At 39.1% G+C, this 20050-nt stretch overlaps 1 protein-coding gene across 1 annotated transcript; it reads right to left on the bottom strand.

Moving 5' to 3' along the window:
• Window positions 1-11641: 11641 nt before the first annotated feature.
• Window positions 11642-13469, bottom strand: LOC146677078 (E3 SUMO-protein ligase ZBED1-like). Its single transcript, XM_085383124.1, has 6 exons — window positions 12926-13469; window positions 12642-12786; window positions 12301-12532; window positions 12062-12199; window positions 11880-11939; window positions 11642-11791 (listed from the first exon to the last, which is right to left on the bottom strand). Exons 1-6 carry the CDS (start codon window positions 13467-13469, stop codon window positions 11642-11644), a joined length of 1269 nt encoding a protein of 422 aa, XP_085239250.1.
• Between the last annotated feature and the right edge of the window lie 6581 nt (window positions 13470-20050).

Below are 20050 nucleotides of genomic sequence, written 5' to 3'. Positions count from 1 at the left end.
GTCCTTCTTTTGACCCATTTTGCCAAAGGAAAGGACGTTGCCTAATAATTATGCACACCTGATATAGGGTGTTGATGTCATTAGACCACACCCCTTCTCATTACAGAGTTGCACATCACCTAATATGCTTAATTGGTAGTAGGCTTTCGAGCCTATACAGCTTGGAGTAAGACAACATGCATGAAGAGGATTATGTGGACAAAATACTCATTTGCCTAATAATTCTGCACTCCCTGTACAGGCTCATTGGTACAATTCATTTCAAATGTTTTACCAGTGCCAGCAGGTGGTCAGGGACCAGTTACTATGCCTGCGTAACTGGGGCTTTAGGAAATGATTTCACAGCAGCCGCCAGCTACCTACAACAACCACTCACCAGTCAGGGAATACTCATGTTTCCCCCACAACCAGTGATCACTACATGCTCACTGTAGTTCAGTCATTTAGTTATTTTCAACAAAAAATATCTTTATTCACATTTAGATCTTTGATTTAATTTTCATATCTTTTTATAATTTTTTGATGTTTAGTTCATAAATTAAGAAATGGAGTTGGAAATAAGCATAAAAGCTCCTTGTCTCCAGTTGAAGAATGTGATTAATTAGACTGGGGAATGCATACTGTACATCCCACTTTGTTGAGGCTTTTTGAAGCACAACACAGCTATAAAACAGTTTTACAAAGCTTCTGCCACGAAATTATCCAGATACACAACTGGATAAATAATATAATGCTAAAGATCAAAGAAAAACCTGTCATATGGGGAAAACACCTTCTTATATCCCAGTTAACCTTCACTGAGAATGCATAATAGTAGCAGCTTGGGAAAAATTCACATTGTTTAGCCAAGTTTAGCACTGCTTGGGCAAGCAGGGCAAGGCACCGCCCCTTTGCTGAAAGTAAAATACAACACAATAACAGCAACATCCCCATGTTTTGAGGATAAATAGGATCAAGTATAATGGTGCTGAATGAATATTAAACATGTTTATTGAAATTATACAAAAGACCGGAGGCTCCCAAGAAAGGGAGCCCCTGTGGATTTTACTTCTAGTCTGGCTCTGTTGGTACACCAGCTACATTTTCACCCAAAGCTTTTAAAATTCTTTCTCTTACCTAAATGCACACAAATCCGCGCATACACAGCTGTGATTTACATTTCAAAGGCTCTTGTGTTGCAAAACTACCTGACTACATGCTGCACAGCTGGGGACAGCGAAACAGAGACACAAAGAGCAAAGGCTTTATCCACCAGATCAAAAAGGAAGACACAGCATCCAACAAAGCTTAAGGCCCCAGTGGCAACGGTAGCAACACTGCTGCCTGCTCAGAGTCTGACAACTGGAACAAATACCTCTGGACATCTGAGATATCTTTTTGACCTCTTGATTGGCCATTTTTATGCTGTTATATTTTTCTTATGTCCTATCATCTTTTTTTCTTGTTGACATAACTTAATCATCCGTAGATCTATTCATTTTATAAACCTGTGAAGCGTGAAATGACTAATGTAAAGCTAAAAAACCCTTCAATTCTGTCATCAATGTTGTGAATACATTCTGTCACCTCCCAGACTGCAGATGCTTTGATGTGCCCAAATTTGTTAAAGTCTGTCACACAGTATGACTTATAATCAACATTCAAGATTATAGCATTTATAGCATTTCACTGGGTGTAAACATTTAAAGACCTCATAACACTGACACCAAGAATGAGTTTCATCCCATTTTCTAAACCCAAATTTGAACCATGTGGTAAGATGCAGAATGTTTGGAGGAAAATATAACCTCATATTTTGTTTTCCTTGTTTCCTTGTGCTACAGTTGCCGCTCCTATTCTAATGAGGACACACAAGAGCTTTCTTTGACTTTTTAAGTATTAACATAAAACCAACAGCAAAGTTAAAAACAAGCCTAAAGAGCACTTCACAGAGTCACAGAGATTCTTCTATAGAAATAGGTGGGGGTAACAATGGAAGCTACAATTCTACCAGCCTGACTGCTCATCGTTGTCTTAGGCCTGTTGAAGATCAGGCCCTGGCTCCTAGGTTGAGTCAGCATATACTGTTTTTTTTATTGTCACTCAGTATTAGCATATTGTCTGCACACAGGTTTGCAAAGAGGAGTGAAAGAAGTCCACTGTGAATGACCATCTTTGAACAGAGGCGGTGGTTTACGACACCAACTGTCTGCCATCTATAATCCAGTTTTGAGATCCCTTCCCAGATGCTTTAACGCCCACTCACATCCTTGGCCATCTGACCTCAGGAAATCACATGATAGGGTGGGGATAGGTGTCACAATGGGTTCACCCAAAACCTTGGCTGATGGTGACCTACACCAGTTTTCACACCTTGGCTTGTGTGATTAGGATCAATAGGGGGTCCATGACCTTCTTGGGGACACTCCCATAGGGCTTAAAAATTTGGGACTCTCCACCATTTGCTCTTAGAACTGAAGAAGTTTCTTGGATGAGAGGGGAAACTTCTTCAAGGAAACTTAAGGAAGTCCAGACGCTTTTCTTTCCGAGCTCCTTAGACTATTCTCCAAAAGTTGATTCTGTTAATCTGGATGTAGCATGTTCAGTCCTGATGAACAGAATCAACTTTTGGAGATTTACTTACCTGGATGATTGAGAATGCATCAAGACTCCTTAGACTATGATGACCTGGATGACTGTGAACCTTCACAGACATAGTGTTATTATCACAAGGCCTATTTGTAAATGTGTTTATATGACTCTGAATCTTGAAGTTTATGTTGATCTTGAAGTAAATTTTTCACTGAACTCCAAAGGAACATTTTCACAAGTCTTTATTTTTGCATGACATTGTGAATTTTGGTGTTCTGATAAAAGCAAACAATGAAAACTTTGTGTGTGAATTGAAATTTGGATGACTGTGAAACATAGATGTTGTAAATCTGTGAAATCTCCTCAAACTATCCAATCAAACTTTGGTATAAATGTCAAATTTTCATTTTCCTTTTTTTGTTTTGACCATTGGCAGAAGCATTTCAAGGGCTTTTTTTAAATGAGGTCGCACAGATCAAAAAACAAGTCAAGAAAAATAAAACCCCACCAATAATAAAAAATATAAACAACTTGAAATTTGGTTTTAATGTGGATTCTGCGCTGTGGACAAACTTCATAAAAACTAATTATGAGACACTCATATGGCTCATATGAGTCATTTTGAAGGCAAAAACCCAACCAAAAAGCTATTGGGCCAACAAACTGATCCAGTTTCATCAGTAAAACGGTTTTATTTTACCGAGTGCAGGAACCAAAGAACAATGTCTCACATCATCTTTTACTTCAAGTTCACCTTTTCAAAGTTAAGGCATTTGGAAATGGTAAGCAGTGAACCAAAGCAGAGCTCAAATTTGGGCTGAAACTGCGCTATTATGATGGGTTTAATTAAAGTCTCTCCACATTGCCATCACACTTTCAGAATGGCGCACTCAGTATATGTTCTCTATCTGAAACCGTTATGTATTAAATGACAACTTTCATTGTCTCTTGTCATTCAAATCAGTTTACTAAATTATAATCCACATCGTTTGGGTTAATAACAGCTTACCCCACTGTGATGACAAAGCCACTGGAGGAAAGTCTGAAATGACACCAAGAGGCTGGATCCTCTAACACTGGCCATAATTTAGTTTCAATTTTCTGAGCAAAAAGATAGTGGAGAAAATCAAAGAGTGGAAGGGGAAGAGCCAATGCCTGATTGCAGTCATGAAATATGCCTTAAATGCTTTTGTTAATCTCCCAGCAGAGAGCAAGAAAGGACATTGTTCTCATTGGGTGCCAGAGTTAGAGACATAATGGGAGAGGGTGAAAGAAAGAAATAGATATCACACAGAGAAAGGCCATCTTTAGTTAAATACAGGCTAAAAGAGTATAATTCTTTCAGCTGTGACTCTAATATATCAAATAAAGAGATGATTAATTACCAGTCATATCTGAAATGATTGAAAACTAGCACTCTTGAGAGTATGATGTCAGACTGAGCACACAGTGTCACATATTCAGAAACAGTACTATGACAAAACGCTGAAGCTTGAAAGTTCTTTAGATTTCTTCCAAATCATTTAAAGATACGGTTTTACATTGTGGGCTTTCTTAATTAGATGTGAAGATTGTCCCTGGCATATACATATGTACCTAGCATTCAGCTAGCCTTGCTTAGCTTTAAGTATGGGAAACAGGGCAGCAGCCAGCAAAGCTCTATCGAAATGTAACTAAATCTCTCTACGATATGACAATAACCCATTTCAGGTGCTTGTTTTCCAGGACTCCTTGTTGTCTGTCTCTGTTTTTAAATATTTGTATTTGCTAGTTTCCTGCTTTCCTATTGTATTTTTGTATATAGTCACCAACATGTTTCATATTTGAGAAGGTAGGACTAGAAAACTTGAATCACTTTGGTGGATCATGGAAACCAGTTTTGGCAACCAGGTGTGGACTGCCAAGTTCTGTTTGACCGCAACAAAACACACAAAAATACATACCGTACCTCTACAGACCCAAGTGCAGGTAGTGTGAATAGATGACGGTGGTCTCTGGGCTCCATGAGCTGGCCCCCAGACGTGGCCAAAGTTTTTTGACTCCTTTTTCTTTTATGGTTGCTCCAATGTTGTTCTTTTGGGGGCAGAATTGACCATCTTCAGATGAAGCAGTTGACTATCAATCTGTCAGCTTGCTAAACTATCAGCTTAGCAATCAGTATGTTTGAATTCTAAAAGTTAGTCTAAATGTATTCTGTTGTTTGTGCACCACCATTTTTGTGACAGTTTACAAAGCATTTATCCTAAAACTTGGCAAAAAGCACTGTGATGAACCACCTATCTAAAGAAAGTTAGAAGTCCTAGTAACTTTTTCTGCATAAACTGAAAGACTGCCTGGAGTGTACATCTACAACCTGTGGTATGCGCTGAATAATAGCTGACTCCAATGCATTCATAATTTCCTGTAAATGGGTTTAAGCATTCAAACTCACCACTAGTGTCTGTTAATGGCCCTGAGCAAATGCACATAAAAGTGACTTTACTAAGCTGACGGATATGCTGACTGCAGTGCTCTTGTTGACTTTGAGTGACAAGGCTTTAACATGACACTTGAAGAGATGGAAAATCTGTTCTCACTGAAGATTAACAGAACATGACAATGACCTCATTAATGTTAAGTGGCTCTACAAAAAGAAAAAGCTTCTCAGTCTCGATTTATGAGTCATCATCTGTGTTAGTGGTAAATGTGAAAGAGTTTGTGTGCTTTCATCGGTGTTTTGAACAAACCATCATTTCTGTCACCTGTCTGTAAGTAAAGGAAGTACTTTATCATTTACCTTCTTGCTATTCCACATCTGCTTATCTGCAACTAGGTCAATCTTATAAACTTTGTTCTTGGTGTTCTTTACTTTTCTTACATTGCATTTTCTGCTTCATAGCACCCTATATGCATTTTCTGGTCTGAATCTGTTGCAGTTATTTACATTTTGCACAATGTCCCAACTTTTTTAGAGTAGGGCTTGTATGTATCCTGGTGGCAATCCTGTGTTCTGTGCTCTTTGATCCTGTGGGTCATGATCTCTGGTGACTCAGTGTTGACAGTGTATGTGGAAGGATTGTCGGAGGCATGATGAATTAGCACAAAGATATGCAATGCCATCACATGAGAGAGGAGATGTCACCCTCTACCCATATGAGAGAGGAGATTAGATGAGTTGAGGGAGTGGCAACACCCCTAGCTGGAGCAAGAGAGAAAACTGAAGTGACACCAAAGAAAAATGTCTCCCCACAGCCAGAGGAAGAGAGAAGGGAGTCAAAGAGAGTAGCTAAGAGACAGCAAAAGGCAGAGTGGAAGTTGCCCACAGCTAGGGGGGGAAGCGGAGCTTTGAGAAGGCAGCATAAGGTCAGAGTGACTTCATCAATCACAGCAGTGACAGTTCAGCTAGGAATTTGGGGCACCCTCTGATCACTTCTGTTACAGCACTGCATTGTTTTGCTCTTGTGTAGCACCACAGGCAGTTCCTGTGTTCAGGCTGGTGATCAGTCAAGCTGCTTTTGCACAGCAGAGCTTCTGTTTTAGAGTTGCCAATGAGTATTGCAGGTAAAATGGATTTATCATTTCATAAAATAATTAAGTAATATAAGAAATGTGTAATACAATGCTTTTTGTGAGTGGTCTCTACTGATGGTTCATCTCTTTGTCTGTTTGAGAAATGTCTAATTCTTTAATAAGAATCGTTATTTAATCCCAGACATCCTTGTTGACTTGATTTTTTTAGCCTTGTAGTTCCAGCTCCCTTTACTCTCATATGAGGGCTGTTGATTTGTGTAAAAATTCTGGCGAGCATTTAAATTTCCCTTAAATGTATTATGGTATTGCAAAAGTTGTCCCATGTGAATATGATTCCTACAAGAATAAAAAATATTGATTAGTGACTGATAAGTGGGCACTTTGAAACACAGTAACCTTTTGAGAGATTTATATTTCTTCAGTTGAGCACTGTCAGATCATGAAGGCAAACTGACAGCTTCCCTGAAAGGTTTTCACACAGTCTTTGTTCTTAGAGAAAACACCTTGTTAATCACTTATTGTACAGATTCATAAAGTTCTTATACTCTTGAAACATACAAACGTAAATGCCAAGTGGAGGTTGGTTTTAGGCGTACATTTAATAACTGTGACATTTTCAAATTCACACATCCCCAGGCAGTCTGGTTTAACAGCTTGGAGTGCAAGTGCTAAAAGCTGCCTCACCTGAGATTGCCTTTGTCTTGTAGAGCTAAAAGCCAAAAGGACCTGAGGAGACTTTTCACATTGGTATATTAAAAGCGCTTGGGCTGGTTGTGAATGTTAAATCAATGCCAAAACCAGGTGAGATGCGACCCCTTCCTTATGGTCTTTGTCAGGAAAGTTCTAAAATTCAATGATAACTTTTTTTGAGGGGTTGATAATAAAGAGACATTGCAGTCATATGCTTTCTGTTTATCCATGCTATTGCTATTATTATTAATTATCTGTAGGTGGCGTCGAGCATGTGATCTCCTTGACTTGACTCACTGTAAATTCTCACTGGCTGATAGATGAGTGCACAACACTTGGGCTCTCACACACACCTAAAAGCAATCTGTTCATCCTTTAAACCTCTCCCTCTCTCTCTCCACCTCTTTGTTTATATCACAGTCTCTGTCTCTCAGTGTCTTCCCTCTCCCTCCTCCCTTGCTGTCATTGTGCTTCTTTCTCAATTTTCGTCTGCCTTTCTTGACCTCAGGGTGACTCTTACTTTGACTGAGAATCATTTTCATTCATCTTCCCCCCAAAGCCAGCAGCAGGAGTGTACTTGGTTAGGGGTCGTTGAAAGAAAAGTGTTAAAATATCAGATTCTTAACTTTCATTGGTCAGATTAAGTTTGACATCTTGATTTACTGGCGTAGAATTAAGTTAAGTAAAAACATAGCAACCCTGTTTCCAGTTTCCATTTTTGCCACCATGACCTTGTGAGTCCTGAAAAGGACCTACTGCTTTTAGTCTCCTGAATATTGTATTAGACATAAAGAGTGCTAAGAAAAAGCTAGAGAGACACAGGAAGCCAAAGAACAGCACATTTCTTTATGTGTAGCACATCTTCAAGCTCAATTTTTAAAACCTTACAAGTATTTAAAACCTTGCTGGTATTTATTTTTGTCTTTGTTTAAACACAAAACTTGTAGCAGTGCTATATTTTTTTTAATATATCAGAACATGGTTAAATATCTTTATATATGAACTATAGCTAACAAACTACTAACCTCTAACTATGCTAAATCTCATACGTTGTCATTTACATGCCTGACTTTAACACTGATTAATTAATTCATGCTTAAATAATTTGGATTATCTGGGCTGATTTTATTCTCTCATGGTGCCTTAAAGTTTCTTTCCTTTTGAGAAGTGAAAGAGGATTTGGACCTGGATATGATGTAAGACACAAAAAGCGTAGTGTGTTGTAAAGTAAACCTCTGAGAGCTAAACAATATTTTCTGCATCTCTTACTTGACACTAAGTGTACCACCTCCCACTTCAGGTCACCAAACCACAGATAATTGTTTGTTTTTCCTTTCTTTCTGCTCTCACCTCTGGGCACCTGCTCTGAGGTGAGGAGGCTGCTCCTTTCACCCCAGAGACAGAAGTCTGCTCTGCACGTTCACCTCTTCAAACTCTCCACTGTGTGCTCAGTAGTGAACACACTCAAACATCTAATTGTAGCAAAGTGAGAGCCTGCTGATGATTCCTGGTTACCAGAGTCAACACCACTAACCAAATGAATAGTTTTCAGTTAGGATTAGTAGCTACTTCAACAAGAGCAATGCAGCAAGTTTGCACATGGAAGATAGTGTGAAAGGGTTTTTTGGTTCAAATGGTTTTAACCTGGTACAAATATTTGACACAATCATAGTGTTAAATTTTAAGTTTAACATCAAGATACATGGATTGAAGGTTCAACATTCCCTCCTGAGCCATGGTCTTTGGCTCTGACTCAGAAGATTAGGAACACAACAAAGAGAGAGAGACAGATTCTTACAGGCACACATCAGACAGGTGCACACATTCATTCTGTTTTTAATGCACAGATACTCCTTCGCATATCTTTAAATAACTTTTTTTTTAACTATTTTAATTATCAAATTATTATTATATTGCTGTTGTCATTAGTTTCATTTGAGAAATTATTATAAAATATTTGAAATGTAGACCAAGTTAACTGATTTTTCTATTTCTTCTTCTGTATGGTGACTTTCCTGACTTTATTCATTGGTAAAAAATACAATATAGCTATAAAAAAGTTCTTTATCACAATTTCAGCTACATTACGTTCAATATATATATTCTTCCACATTGTCATTTCAATGTAAATATAACTTGGATGATTATGTTAGTCATTATTGTTATCTGAAATCTTAAATGTATGGGGATTCTAAGCCAAGTTAGAAAGTGTTCAGTTCCTGCCTGATTACCCTATTGCACATTATATCGTACTTTTGAAAAGGCTCTTTTAAAGTCAGAATAGGTTTGAAAGATTGATGATAACCATAAGCATCATAAAATGTTAGGACACATTGCTTAAGCTATGAATAAGCTAATGAATGACTGAATGGATGGACATATTTGTTGGTATTCAACAATTTGACTTAAGCCACAGAGGTGGACTTAAAAATATCTACAATATCTACTTCATGTCATGAAGCAATAGAAAAAAAAATCTAGACCCAGGACCCGAGAGATGAGATGATGAGATGAGATGAGAAAGCCTTTATTTGTCAGTTGCAGGTCTTTTGCCCACAACCGAGATGACAGACCTTGCCGACCGTACATACAATACACAAACATCACATTGGGGAGACAGGTCAGGCTAGGTAGTGAGGAAAAACTACACATGTTTCTTTTCCAGCTATTTATTTATGAGTGACTTATGTATGTATGTATATATATATGTATATATTGTACTATTCTTAGTTAGCATATTGTCTGTCTTGTCTTAATGTTGGTTTATAATGGAGCACTGTAACAAAAAATAATTTCCCCGAGGGATCAATAAAGTATTCTGATTCTGATTCTGATTCTGAAAAAACATCGAAATGTGTGACACAAAAGGATAATACAGGAATGCACAGATATCAACACACCATAGCACAATAAACAAAGACAAGCAACATGGGAAAGAGTTCCAGTGTGTACATCTGATCTGGGACCGCTGCAATCTTTCGACTGCGGCTCCAACTGACCCGATGTCCACATCAGAGGGGAGGTAAGCGTTGGAGGTGGCGTTGGATCCAGGGTAGGGAGGGTGATGCGTCGGTGAGTGCTTATCAGTATCAGTATATGTATGTGTGTGCGTGTCCATAGTTCAGCTGAGACAGTGTCCTTTGCCCTGCCAGGCTAAGTAAACAGTCTTCCAGCCAACCCAGGTGGCCTTGCATGGAATGGGAAGGAACAGACTAAACACAGTCGTTATCAGGGTGTTGTTCAGCTCCGGCCTTGCAGATGGCGCCAAAGGGGTATGCCGGCCCTTCAGTTAATCCGGCCACTTTTCTATCAAGCCTCATCACAAAAGGTCTCAGTGGAAGTGTGGCTGCCAAGAAACCATTCATAGGAAAAGTAAACAGGCAGAAAAGACTGAGATATACCAAACTTCATAGGAACTGGACTGAAAATCAGTGGTAACAGGCCTCATGGAGTGGTGAATGCAATGATCTGAGGAGCAGCTTGAGCGAGGAGTTAATTCAATTCAATTCAATTTTATTTATATAGCGCCAAATCACAACAAAAGTCGCCTCAAGGCGACTTTTAAGTGAGGCTTGGTTCAAGAAGTAAGCACTGTGAACAGTGCCCAGGCAGGTGCAGTTAAAATCTTGACTTTTAGCTTTAATTCAATGGGTCGAACAAAAAGATTGCATAAAAATGTGAGGAACATTTTTAACACAGTCCCTTCATTTCAGTGTCTCAAAAGCAATTGGACAAATTAAATAACTGAAAATAAAATGTTCATTTCTAATACTTTGTTGAAAACTCTTTGATGATGCCCATGAGTTCAAGATCTAAGGCTGTCATTGCCAGCAGATGTTGGGTTTTCTCCTTTTTAATTCTCTGCCAGGCCTTTACTGCAGCAGCTTTCAGATGCTGTTTGTTTGTGGCCTTTCTGTCCGAAGTTTAGTCTTCAACAAATGAAGTGCATACTCAACTGGGTTAAGATCAGGTGACTGACTTGGCTCCACTTCATTGCTTTAATGAACTCCTGGGTTAGGCATTAGGCTGGATTTGAGCAGACAGTATATCTCTGAACACCTCAAATTCCTGCTTCTGTCCTGTGTCACATCAAAACAGTAGTGTCCCAGTGCTGCTGGGAGACATGCACACCTAGGGATGGGTATTGATAAGATTTTAACGATTCCGATTCCATTATCGATTCTGTTTAACGATTTGATTCTTTATCGATTCTCTTATCGATTCTTATTTTTAAAAAGAGGAGAACACACAGGTCGATTAGCTTTGAACTTTGTTTTATATCTTATCTTTGAACAAGACAGAAATGTAGAAGTAGCATGACCTTACAAATCCAAGAGTGAGATCTTAAGCAATCCACAGCCTACTGCTCCTCGATGGGGTGCCACAAGAACCCAGAAAAAAAAAAAAAGTTGTAAATGTAAAATAATAATAAAATAAATATTCTGTTACAGCAATAACAAAGTATAAAATAAATTATTCAGTGGCAATTACACAAGAAACTCCAGTAACATTCACACTCTCCTTTTTAAAAGTATATATATGAGCTGGGCATTCAAAAATAAAACTATATCAGCCAGCAAAAAATACAATCAACTCAAGTCCAATGGAACTGTGCACTGTGCAATTCTGCATCCATCAACTATGGAGAATTAAAAATTCTTTTGCAGAACTATAAGCATATCTGCTTTTTCAGGAAGGATACGTGATCTTTCTGGACTTATGGTCTCTCCAGCTGTGGAGAACACCCTCTCAGATGGGGTGGAGGATGCCTGCACACACAGAAACCTTTCAGCCAGTGCTGACAGCAGGGGCAGAGTCTCTCTCTTGCTCCACCACCATAGGGCGGTGTTATCCTTGCAGGGGATGGGGGTTAGGCTTCTATACAGCTGGATCTCCTGATCCACTCTCTGGGCCAGGGAAAGAACGGGCTGCCGTTGTTGGAATGACTGCAGCTCATTGTCCTCTTCTTCAAAGAGTTCCTCCAAGGCCGTTTTTTTTTTTTTTGCTTTACTGGTGGTGCCTGAAATTAAATGGACATGATAAAAAAATTAAGCAAAACATGAACAATCCATGACATTTAAATTATCATCACAATGAACTAAACTTACATAGTCTTCTTCATCCTCATCTTCGAACAACTCTCCCTGTGTGTCTCCTTGCTCCAGGTGCTTGAGTAGAAAGTGACAAATAAACAAACAAATCAAACTAAGTACCACAGATCCATAGATGAAAGGTCTCACTCTCACAATGGAAATGTGCTACAGTGAAAGACACCATCATATTGAAATACCTCATCTGCTCCTGCCTCTGTCTTTGCTGCAATTGCTGCTTCCCTGATCCTGTGCCAGACTTCATCCTTATCCACTTTGGATTTAAATCGGGGGTCCAAGATGGTGGCCTCCTCCAGGAAGCTCTTGATATCAGCGTCCTTAAATTTTTAAGAGGGAGGAAAATGTGACATCATGACAATCCTTCAGTATTTATAACTGTTATTTTATTTATGATAAATAAATAAATCATCAATTGTACCTGGTATCGTTTGGAAAGATCTTTCCAAATGTTGTCCTTTATGCTCCTTGTGAAGGCAGAGTCATCTTCCTGTACGGTGTAGTGTTGCTGTAGCTTTTGCAGGATGGGCAAAATCTCACCACAGGTCGGACTTTTGTCACTGGACACTGCTAGTGTGGAGGTGTAGTGCTTCCGCATGAGTACCACAAACTCCTCTGCTTTTCTTAAGTCATCATTGCCCATTTTAGCCAGTCTGCAATATCAACAAAGCAAAAATACAACAGATATGTTGCATAAAACAAACAAAATAAAACCTGAGTCCAAATTAAGCCATATTATCATTATTTTTCAATACCACTCACCTTTCCTTTTCTATGGACTTTCTTATCCGTGGATCGATGGCTGCAGCCTGGATGGCAGGAAACTGCTCGCAGAATCTCTCCATCATCAAATACAAAGAGTTCCATCTGGTCTTTACATCTAGGAGCAGCATGTGCTTGGGCAGCTCTGAGGGGTAACACGTTCACAACTTAAATGCTAATGTAAGGTCCCATATGGTCCCACATATCTTAGTTTATAAATTTAATTTGATCATGATCTAATGATTATAATATATGCAATCTTAAAAAATATTTACTATGCTTACTGAGCAACTCTTGCTTCTCCTTCAGGACCACTTTTGCCATGTGGGACCTCTTCATCCATACAATCACAGAGCGAATTCTTGCCGCCCAGTTGGAAATGGCAGGACAGTTGTAGAGCTTCTGAGCTCCAAGGTTCAGGGTGTGTGCAAAGCATGGAAACTTGAGAATTTGTAGCTTTTTGACAGCTACATCCATGTTGGCCGCATTATCAACAGTGGCTGCCACAACCTTGTCTTTGATACCATACTCCTCCAAGATCTCATCAATCTCCTCTGCTACAGCTGTCCCTGTCTGTGCCTGGTACACTGGTTTGGTTTTGAGGACTTTTTCATGAGTCTGGCCATTCCTGACATAATGCAGTGTTACTGTGAGGTAATGATCTTGACTAAAACTTGTCCATCCATCTGCAGTGATGGCTGCCTTCAACACATGTTTCAGCTGAGAAATCAGATTTGCCTTTTCGACTGCATACCAAGCAGGGATCAAGTGGTTGGTTAAACTGTCTCTGTTTGGGGCTTTGTACTTAGGGTTCAGAGTCTTTATCATTTCTCTAAAAGATAGAGAAATGGAAACGGATGAAACATCTGGTAAGAGGAGAACATGCAACTTTGACATTCCCTGACTTAGCCTACAATTAAACATTCACTTACCGAAACTCGGGGGCATCTACTGTGGCAAAAGGGTGCAAGCCTTTTACAACAAACTTAGTCACTGCTCGGTGACATTCGTCTATCCTGGCCTGTGTCATTTTACTTTTCCCTGCCTCTGTGAAAGGAGAAGCCACCCGTAGACTGCAGCGAGAACTGCCAGCATCTGAGCCAGACAGACTCTGTCTGTCTCTCTCGTCGTCATGGTTATCTAAAAGCGACACACAGTAATAGCAGGTTTTGTAATAAGGTAAATCGCGCTAACATAATATGCAATGCTAATTGATTAGTTACCTGCAGTATTAATGGGAGACGACGTGGAAACGCTAACACTGCTGCTGGTTTGAGCTTCGCTAGTCCGGAGCGGATCAAAAACACGACATTCGTTGAAAGCAATCGCGTGTTTTTTGAGCAAATGCTTTTGCATGTTCGTAGTGTTTCCTCCCTTTGATGAAATCTCTACTTTGCAAGTATTGCACGTTGCCCTGTTGTCATCCTTTCTCATAAAGTGTAACCAAACTTTTGAGCGTTTGTGCCGCTCAGGTGCCATGTTTCCTACTGGGTAAAAGACGCTCCGCAACGTGATGACGTCATTCGGGGCGACTGGAATCGATAAGGGAATCGTTTTTAAAAATGGCAAACGATTCCAAGGAATTGAAACAGTGGGAACCGGTTCTCAACAAGAACCGGTTTTCGATACCCATCCCCTATGCACACCCAAGCCATTACTGCCTCTGCCACCTTTTACAGATGATGTGGTATGGTTTGGATCATGAGCTGTTCCACGCCTTGTCCATACTTGTTTCTTGCCATCATCCTGGTAGGGGTTGATCTTGGTTTCATCAGTCCAATGAATGTGTTTTGTGTTTTTAGAAGTTTTTCAGTAAGCAATCTAGCCTTTCTATTCTTGAGGCTTATGAGTTGCTTGTACCTTGCAGTGAACCCTTTGTATTCACTTTCATGCAGTTTTCTTTGTGTGGTAGACATGGATACTGATATGCCTACCTCCTGAAGAGTATTGTTCACTTGGTTGGCTGTTGTGAAGGGGCTTCACTTCACCATGGAAATAATTCTGTAATCATCCACCACTGTTGTGTTTCGTTGACGTTCAGGTATCTTTTCATTGATGGGTTACTGGTCACTGCTTTCTTTCTCAGGATGTACCAAACTTTTGATTTTGCAAATCCTAATACTGAAGCAATTTCTCGGGTGGGTTTTTCTGTTTTCGCAGCTTAAGGATGGTTTGATTCACCTGGAAAGCTCCTTTTACTGCATGTTGTCTGTTCACAGCAAAATCTTTCAAATACAAGCACCCCACATCTAATCAACTCCAGGCCTTTTATCTGCTTAATTGACAATGACTTCATGAAGAAATTGCCCAACACCTGCGCATGAAACAGCTTTTGAGTCCAATTACTTTTGGTCCCTTCAAAAAGAAGCTGAAACTCAGAAATCCTTCATCCAATTTGAATGTGGATACCCTTAAAGGTTCAAGGTTCAAGGTTCTTTATTTGTCACATGCATAGTTATACAAGTATAACACACAGTGAAATGTAGCCTGACACGCTCCTCGACATGTGCAAAAATTGGGGGGGTGTAGAGGAAGAACATTATATATATCTACATATAGTATATACACTGGGTGAATGTGCAGTAGTAGCAGCAAGCAGGTGAATGAAAGCTGAGAGTCTACACATTATGTCCAGTATTATATAACTATAAATGGAATATGTTTCAGTAGTCAGATAAAACAAACAAAACTTATGTAATTGTACAAATATACATTGACTTAACAGTTCTGAGAAATAATGACAAGCAGGTTCAGGACAAGCAAATGTAAGTACTGTTGGAGACTAAGAACAGAAGACTTCTTACCTTCAGATTAAAATAGTGGTGGTGAGGCTGTCCACACACCTTCATTTAGACCCTTGTGGTTTTATTAAGGGCTTTAATTGGAAGTTCTCTGAAAAGGTCAGCAGTGACTGCAACAAAGAGGTCAGCCATCTTAAACCACAATCCAAAGTAAAACACAGCAAGTCTACAGCAAGTTGAAACATTTCTGTAGTTCAAATTGAAGACACTTTGATTTAAGCCCTGCACACTGAAAAAAAGGCGATGTTGGATCTACTTGATTCAATAGTAGACATTGGTTGCTCACAAATGTCTTGCTTTGGCAGAAACTTAAACAAATGAGTTAAATCAACACAACTTATTCATATTCAATAAAACTTTACATTTTGTGTTCAGAAAACGCAATTGAAACATGTTTAGATGAAGTAAATTGAGCTCTTGGAATATTTTAATCCTTCACAATTTTGTCATTTTATTTCAACACTATTCAATAACTTTTGTCCCAGTACAACTTGGTCACTTAAATACTACATGTTGTCTTCATGTCAACGTTTTGTGTTTATTATGATTATTTTCCTCTGTTCTAGTTATTCTGATTTTGGTATAGGGCTTTGGAGCGTGATGTCACGGGGGTGGGCATGGAAAGGATTTTGGCCTGATCTGCCATTTTGGGGGTCTAGCACAAGTGAAAAGGGAGCGAAGGCACACACAACAGCCATGGTTCGTATTTGCTGTGTGGTCGGCTGCAATGTTCAATCACACGACCGGCAAGAGAATAAGCTTGAAAATGGTTTATCTTTTCATTCTTTCCCAACCTGGAAGCAACATGAGGCAGCTCGTGTATCGGATGTTACCAAACGAAGGTGTCTAGCCTGGATAGCAGCTGTGAGACGAGCTGACGTGCAGTTCTCTTCAATCTCCAGATATCTGTTGGTGCTCCAGACATTTTCATTCCGGTAAGTTCTAAATATGTTCATATCACTATTTATAGCCTATTAGTTTTATTTTCTGTGCGCTCTGAGCTCATAGCAAATTAGAACAAACATCCTACTGAGTGATTTTACAGAACTACCTTCTATTTATAGACTTGCTAATTATTTGGCATTATTGCAGTAAACCAGCCGATGAAATGGATGAAACATCGTGACTGGGTTCCAGCACTACACAAGGGACCTGCTTCAAACATACCACCATGCCAATCAGATTACTTCTTCCATGTGAGGGTGAAGAGGTAACCCTCCTGGATAAGATGGTGAAGGTTTGCTGCGTTTTGGTGAACAGTGTGATAATAAAACCTGGGAAAAATGAAACCTGCTCCTGTTAAATATTCTTAAGTCTTGTGCTGTTAAAATTGCTGTATTTTTTCAAAATATACAGTAAATAAAGTAATGTTAGTAGTGGGTGATATAATGTAAACACTCATGATTTTGTGTAAACATTTTGTCATTTGTAAACTATAAATGACATGGATTCTACATTGTAACTGATGTGATTGTTCTATAAGGTGGTTTTAATAATAAAAAAAAAAGAGGCAAAAATTAGTTTGCTTCTTTATCCAACTTTTGAACAGTGGTACTCAGTCAGTACATATTCAGTAAATGCAAATTATTTACTAGAGATGACACGATACCACTTTTTTATGTCCGATACCGATATCATAAATTTGGATATCTGCCGATACCGATATGAATCCGATATAGTGTTTTTTAATCAACAAAACTGTTTTTTAAATATCTTGCTGCATTTTGTATAAATTCATACTCAAGTTTAAAACAACTACACTAAAGCTATTCTGTTATACCTGTATGCAATATATATATATATATATATATATATATATATATATATATATATATATATATATATATATTTATTTCATAGTTCAGCAATACTGATCAATCTAATAAACTTAAACCTACACCATCCTCCCTATTCTGGTATTTTAAAGAGTACTTAGCGTAAATATTAACTCATTCACTGCCATTGACGTCTATAGCCGTCAATTGCAGTGAATGAGTCAATGGGTTTAACTCATTCACTGAAATGGCTGGCAGTGAATGAGTTAAGCAACCTAACTAATAGGGTTCCAACTCCCAGCAACAACAACAAAAAAAAAAAAAATAGGGAACCACCCCTCACGCTCCACCTCATGATGCTTAATCGACGTAGTCAACTTTAATTTGATGCAGTGTGAAAAAAATGCACAGAAATCAATTATTTTTCAAGAAATATTAAATAGATTCAACATCTTTCTTCAACAAAATTGCAGACTGCACAGATGGTACCTTCCCAAAGGAAAATGTACTATAGCTTACTAGGGTATGTTAGACTTAACTCATTCACTGCCACTGTCTATAGCCGTCAATTGCAGTGCATGAGTCAATGGGTTTAACTCATTCACTGCCAATGGCTGGCAGTGAATGAGTTAACAGTTACTATATACAGTAATGGACTTCTATACATTTTACATCAAATTAAAACTTTGGGTGTCAGATAATTATTTATTAAAAGCTAGACATTTTAAATGAGAATAAGAAAGAAAAGTATGTCTTTGTGCCCCCTTTTCCCTGTTAATGCCCTATCGGCCCCCTGGCTAAACTTTGCTAGATCCACCCCTGCACAGTTACAGCCGTCAGCTACGTAGACGAAGATCCTGGTGTAGAAAGTAATATTAAATAAATTCTGACAACAGCTTATCAAGCTTAAACGTGCTGCTGTTGTTCAGCCGCTGGTTTCCTCTTTCTGGTGCAAAGTGGACCAAAAACAAAGAAGAGAGATGGAGTCGCGACAGAAAAGCCGATCAGCTGATCATTGATCAGTTTCATGATTGAAGTAGCAGCAAGAAGAGGCAGTCGCTTGTTAAGCTTAACGCAGGAATGCTTTACAAACATTCAGAGATGGACTTACACACTTGCTTTACTTCTCTCGGGATAACTTTGTCGGAGATGAAATGCCGGGTTGCTAGCGAAGCTCCAAATGCTATCCAGACCACCACAGGTCCCGCATGCCACAGCCGCTCTATCACGTGATGCATACTGCTCCGACGTGCTAACGTTCTGAGGTGAGTTACGGCGTGTTGCAAGTTTTGTGAGGTGCTTTCAAGATATTTAATGGATCGGATTAAATTTTTTATTTTTCTCCGATATCCGATCCACTAATTTAGGTCAGTATCGGACCGATAACGATACGTAATATCGGATCGGTCCATCTCTATTATTTACACGGCAGTGCACTTCAGGCATGAATCTAGACCCCTAGATAAAACATTATGGGTCATTCCCACAACCCACAGCTTCACTGTGTTCCAGCAAAGTATCCAATAGCAGTGACAACTCCTCCAAAGTAGCAGGTGGGATTTTTCTTTTTTGGGGACGGCTCCTTTTACCTGTCAATACGGATGGTCTGTTTATGTTTTGATCAAGAGCCTTTTTTTGGGCAGCTGAAGAGGAGAAGTCTATCTTATGGCCAACCTCTGGCTGTATCTTGGTCATATTACCCAGCAAAACCCAGTATGCAGGTTCATCTGTAACAGTCCTTGTGCCACAGATCTGCACTGTTGCTTCTACATTAAACAGAAGAGCAGCGACATGGGTGCAGGTCTCTGCGACTCCGGCCATACAGGTGCTGTGGGCGGCTTCAACCTTCCCTGTGATGCTCACAGTGACCCATGGCTGCAATGCTGGTTCATTCAGTTTTTGAGAGTGCAGTACCTGAAACACACACAGACAAAGTTCATTTAAAGACAAGAACTAATGAGCCAGGGCCGACGTAAATGTGTTTTATCTACTTTATCATAAATGTAACAAAGTGTTTAGAAAGTTAGCACATACATGTAATTTTTCATTTTTTTATGTGCCCATCTATAGAACGCTGCATGTTATATTCTAAATCTGCCTGTTCTCTGTCAGAAACCTGCCTGCAGAAAATGAACCTAAAGTATGTAATGCAAGGATGTAATCACTTTCAAGATGGAGAAAGCATAAAGTGACAATTATGAATCACTTAATATGATAAGGAGATTCTGCAGGTCATTAATCAATGTATAAAGCTAAAATAAAATGCATTTTTAGTGACACAGGATACAAACATGGAAGCAAGATGTATAATTAGGATTATTTATAATAAATATGAATAAATTAGTGCAATTTCTTTAACCATAAAGAATAACTAAATCCTTCAGGACAATGTCACATCAATGCACTGAACTCACTGTGTTATCCACCTAACAGCCTCCACGTGTTCTCACTGTAATTTCTCCCTCATGAATGAATTTATGCTGCATTAATCTGAATGTTTGCAGGGAAATCAAACGCATTTCACACGCAGTACTCAAGCTGATTTACCTTTGTTTGAATGACGACTTGTACGCGCTGACTCCACAGACAAGGTACGAAAATATGTCAGGCTACGTCAATAGCGGTTGGTCTTCAGGGTTTCTACTCCACGGCCGTATTTCATACGGGTCCACATTTCCAATGCACGCTATTTTCTGCAAGTACCGCTGCTTCGCCTCTGGACGCAATCGGTTTCTATACAGTTCATTCTCTTTTGAGCTGCTTTTAAGCATCTTTCTTGTAGTCGTCGTTCCAACACAGTGTGTTTGTTTTGATTCGTAGACCCCGAAAATGG

This window comes from Rhamphochromis longiceps, linkage group LG2 (genome assembly GCF_057381845.1).
Source record: "Rhamphochromis longiceps isolate RC_006_pf linkage group LG2, R_longiceps_female_GT1.1, whole genome shotgun sequence".
Lineage (NCBI taxonomy): Eukaryota > Metazoa > Chordata > Actinopteri > Cichliformes > Cichlidae > Rhamphochromis > Rhamphochromis longiceps.
The sequence above is the reverse complement of the archived record's forward strand: the minus strand, read 5'-3'. Positions and strand labels throughout refer to the sequence as shown.

What these genes read in the sequence shown, in the direction of transcription:
- LOC146677078 (XM_085383124.1), bottom strand. Translation starts at nt 13,469, where the DNA reads ATGATAAAGACTCTGAACCCTAAGTACAAAGCCCCAAACAGAGACAGT. An exon ending in GGAGAAGCAAGAGTTGCTCA is followed by an intron (nt 12,787 to 12,925) that starts GTAAGCATAGTA and finishes GTTACCCCTCAG; the next exon opens with AGCTGCCCAAGCACATGCTG. An exon ending in AAGTCCATAGAAAAGGAAAG is followed by an intron (nt 12,533 to 12,641) that starts GTGAGTGGTATT and finishes TTGATATTGCAG; the next exon opens with ACTGGCTAAAATGGGCAATG.